Genomic DNA, 4,453 nt, shown 5'->3' with positions numbered 1-4,453 from the left:
TTATTTTTTTACGTTACATGTTTAAAACTACAAGATTAAAAAATATTTAGATATATTTGACATATTTTTAATTTAAAATTATAAAATTTAAAAGTGTTTTATTATTAAATTTTGTATTAAATTAAAATAATTAAACAAATTAAAACGGGAAGAATATATTTTTTTTTACAGGACCAACACTTAATAATCCAGTGGTTTTTCCCATTGTAGAAGGTTTATTTTGAGTCCCATAGTTTCATATTCAAAACCTCTTTTCTTTCCCAGTGGAAGGAAAATGCACATGCTTTTGTTTACTTTTGTACATATCCTAGAAAAGGACTTGTCTTGATTTTACTTTTCCAAATATGGCCAAAGGATCCTAACCCTTTTTAATTAAAAAAATTAATAGAAAAAATCAGTCGTAGAAACAAACTGAATCACTTGCAAGTTGCAATAGTACCATTTGTTTTTAAGCTAAAGAAAAAAGACCAATCACAACCTTTTTTGGAACAAAACTAATGAAAAGTCTAATCACAAGTACTTAGTAATCCTATGTACAACATATTATTATTCAAAGAAATTTAGCAAATGCCTTGGAACGCTAAATCCTTTTCGTACCAAGATCCATCGGAAATAATCTTTTTATTTGCACAAGGTAAGAATAAGATTGCGTATTGTGTACACACCACAATCTCCAGACTCCACTCGTGTAATTACACTGATTTCGTTGTTTGTTGTTGCTTTGGCACACTAAAGTAGGGTTGTGCCAAATCTTGAAACCTAAAAACTCAATATTGCCAGAACCAACAAGGCTGATCCTCAATTTGGAAACTTAAATTGCATGAATTAGCTTGAATTTGATCTCCAATTTCTGGGAAACATAAAAAGCTCTTGCTTAGATTGTCATCTTCATCTTGAGAAAAATCAGATGGCTCTTGTTCAAATACATTTGAAGAATGATTCCCATCAGTATAATGTGGGCTATCTGAATCAATAACATCACTTTTTGCTGAAGTTGCATCTTCTTGTTTGCACACTAACTTTGTTATACTTGGTACATCTGAGGTAACAACAATTGGAGTTGCTTTTTGAGCTTCTTTTGCATCTATTGGACTAATTGGTTCACTTTGTTTTGAGTTTTCCTTCCCTTTCTCCCTCCTATGCAATTTTCCTGTCAACAAATGGACCTATTCAACAAAATCAAAGAATATATTAGAAATCCTACCTAACTCAAACCCAGAAGCTCTCTTCAGAGGTGAAGATTTTTGAAAGACCATTAAGGAGACAACAAGCTATTCGCTTAACTTTTAACATCCTGGCACGCCTATTGATAAACCAAGAATACAGACAAGTTTGACTCTAATGCCATGTTAGAAATGAGGATTGTTTAAAGACCATTAAGGAGACAACAAGCTATTCACTCAACTTTTAACATCTCATCATGTAAGTATTGTTCAAAGACCATTAAAGAGACAAGTTATTTTAACTTTTAACAGCCCGACAAACCTAGGTTGGAGAAACCAAGAATAAGGATGTGTGACTCCAATACCATGTTAAGGAAATGAAGTTGAGACCATATAAGGGACAACAACAAACCCCTTGGAAGTTCTAATGCTAATGAAGAATGCTGGTTTTATAAGGAGTTTCAAGATACCTCATTTCTCAAATTCTCATTCTCTTCGAAAAGGGTGTCATAATCAGCTTTCAATTTATCAAAGCTAGCTTTCAAAACATCATAGTCCTTCTCAAGTAGTTTAGTCTTGTATCTAGCACGCCTGTTTTGAAACCAAATAGCAATTTGCCTAGGCTGCAAGCCAAGTTCATTAGCCAATTGAGCTTTCCTCTCTGGTTCAAGCTTGTTGTCTACCTCAAAACTCTTCTCAAGAAACTGCACTTGGTTAGGCAAAAGTCTTCTCTTCTTTTCTGGCTGGTGATAACAACTATCATAATCATCATTGCTAGCTTCTTCTTTGTCAATTGCTGGGAAAAATGCCCTCTCTTTAGTGAATTCTCCTCGGCCAACATCTTCAAAATTAACCATTGATGCAGAACCTGAAACAGAGCAAATCAAGAATGAACAAGGTCACTAATGTATCAAAATCTTGAATACACTAAGTTTCTTCACTTCAATTCAAGTAAAACTGAACCATTTAGTGTTCATTTATCACATGGCCACTCAACTAATAGTTATTAATTCAAAGCGTCACTTTTATTCTTGATACCATTTTTTTCAACAATAAAACAGATTTTTTGAGATAATAAATATTAATTAAGTGACCACATGATAAATCAACTCCCTTAGTGAGAGTTTTTCTACTTCTAAACCTAAAAAAGACTCAAACTTTGACTAAAAATTGTACAAAACAACTGTCCAAATTCTATACATTGAATTGAGCAAAATTTGAACTTTTCTAGGAAAAGTTGAGAGTGATAAATGATGTTAGTAACAAACTACCAATTTTGTACAAACCATACACTTGTCATTAAAGATTCAACCTTTGAGCTGAAATAAACTAAAAGGCTAAGTACTATAAACTTGATCTACAATTAAAGTTACGAATTCGACAGATGTCAATGTCTTAGTTCAAACTCTTGTATTTGCAATAAAAATCTACTTAATAAAAGAGGGTTATAATCCAAAAACTATAAATTTAACATCTTTGAATCCACCTTCCAATAAGCTTACAAGAAGAAGACCATTAAAAAAAGAACATATTTTTAGCAGGGTGGAGATGAATTATTTACCAAGGAAAGAGGGGGGAGAATTGGACATCCAGAGACAATGAGAAAGTTTTTCACTTGGAACCAAAACAGTATTAGTCGTGTTAGAACTTTCATTAATAACCTTTCCAACTTCCATATCTTTTTACTTTCAACCCTGAAGTTTTCTTGGGGTGCCAAGAATTGTGGAAAAAAAAACTATGTAGTTTGTTTAAGCAGTGTAAAATGGGGCTTCTTGATTGAATCTTAAATTTGGGGCAAGAAGTTTGTGATTATGTCACAAGTAATTAGGGAACAATGAAGAAGGGTCACTGCAATCATCCAGGAAAAAAGACTCAAAAATTTGAGTGAGGAAAATAACTATGCATACGTGAAAGAGAAAAGGAGATTCTTCCTTGGGAAGAGGAGATTGATGGGGTTTATAAGCAACCTAAGCTGAAGCAGAGCTTTCTTCTTGCAATGGAAGACTGGCTGATTATGAATTTCCTATTTTGCCCCTGCTGTTTATTTTTTATTTTTTCAATTTTTGTTTTTGGTTTCCCATCTGTGTTCCTTATCCATATTTTTTTCATCTTTTATATTTGATATTTGTACGAGTGCTCGAATAAATTCTGATTTGATGCATAACTCATTTACTCTCTTTGTTTTATTTTATGTGGCTTTTTTTTAGTCAGTCTAAAAAAAAAACGTTAATTTATTATAATTATAAATAGTTTAACTTCAAATTTTTTATTTTATCCTTAATGAAATGATTTACAATCACACAAATATTTAAAGATTGTTTTAGATAACAAATTTCTAAATTATTCTTTTTTTCTTAAACATCATGCTGTCAAACAATGCCATATAAAATGGGACGAAGGGAGTACATGATATAGCTAACTTATACCTTATATTTACCATACATAACTACGCTTTAAAATGATTACCAACTGTAGATGGCAAAATCTAAATTCCTTCTACTTTTTTTCTTTCCTACTCTCCTCCCTTTCCCTTGTATTCATCCCTCTGTTTTTTTTCCTCCCAAATTTTCAAGGGTTATATTTGCTCTCATATCAATATGTAATATCTATAGATATTCTATAATTTTCATTTATGAGATATAATGTATATAGTGATGATTGGGGTTTGTTATGTGTATCTTTAACGGGTCCTTTTTTGTGTGTATCTTCATTGGATTTTGTTGTATGAGAAAGTATACAATCTAGTGAGCGAGTGCATATAACCTATTGTGACCGTAAGAGTTGATATAATGAAATTAACTAAATGCATACAATCTATCCTGAGTGTATTCATCAAAATTGTATGCATTTATACAATCATTAGTGTGAAGGAATATGAGTGATACAAGTTGATAATAATTAATACGATGAACAAATGAATACATGTGAAATTAGAGCAAATGAATATAAGTAAAAAATTAGAGAAAATTAATGAACACTGGTAATCGATTCAAGATGGTAAAAATAGATACTAGTAATTTTCAGAGTTGTAGTTAGATTGTAGATGTGTAATGTAATGATCTAACACGTCGTTACTAAAAATATATGCGGTAAACGCATACAAATCTCATTCGTAAGGATTAATTCTTTGGTATGTGAGTGCATTAGTTGTGAATTAAGGTCGTACAATGCCCCTAACACAAAGTTAAGTTGAAAGTGTATTTCCGATTTAGTTTCGGACTTGAGTTTAAACTAGGGTCAAATTCAAACGATCATGTTTCTCATCCTTTAATGAATTAGTCTCCCATGAC

At 31.7% G+C, this 4,453-nt stretch overlaps 1 protein-coding gene across 1 annotated transcript; it reads right to left on the bottom strand.

Moving 5' to 3' along the window:
- Window positions 1-416: 416 nt before the first annotated feature.
- On the bottom strand, window positions 417-3,202 carry LOC129880218 (homeobox-leucine zipper protein HAT5). Its single transcript, XM_055954157.1, has 3 exons — window positions 2,725-3,202; window positions 1,634-2,031; window positions 417-1,166 (listed from the first exon to the last, which is right to left on the bottom strand). Exons 1-3 carry the CDS (start codon window positions 2,837-2,839, stop codon window positions 768-770), a joined length of 912 nt encoding a protein of 303 aa, XP_055810132.1. The 5' UTR covers window positions 2,840-3,202; the 3' UTR covers window positions 417-767.
- Between the last annotated feature and the right edge of the window lie 1,251 nt (window positions 3,203-4,453).

This window comes from Solanum dulcamara, chromosome 2 (genome assembly GCF_947179165.1).
Source record: "Solanum dulcamara chromosome 2, daSolDulc1.2, whole genome shotgun sequence".
NCBI lineage: Eukaryota > Viridiplantae > Streptophyta > Magnoliopsida > Solanales > Solanaceae > Solanum > Solanum dulcamara.
This window is presented reverse-complemented; position numbering and strand designations above follow the sequence as displayed.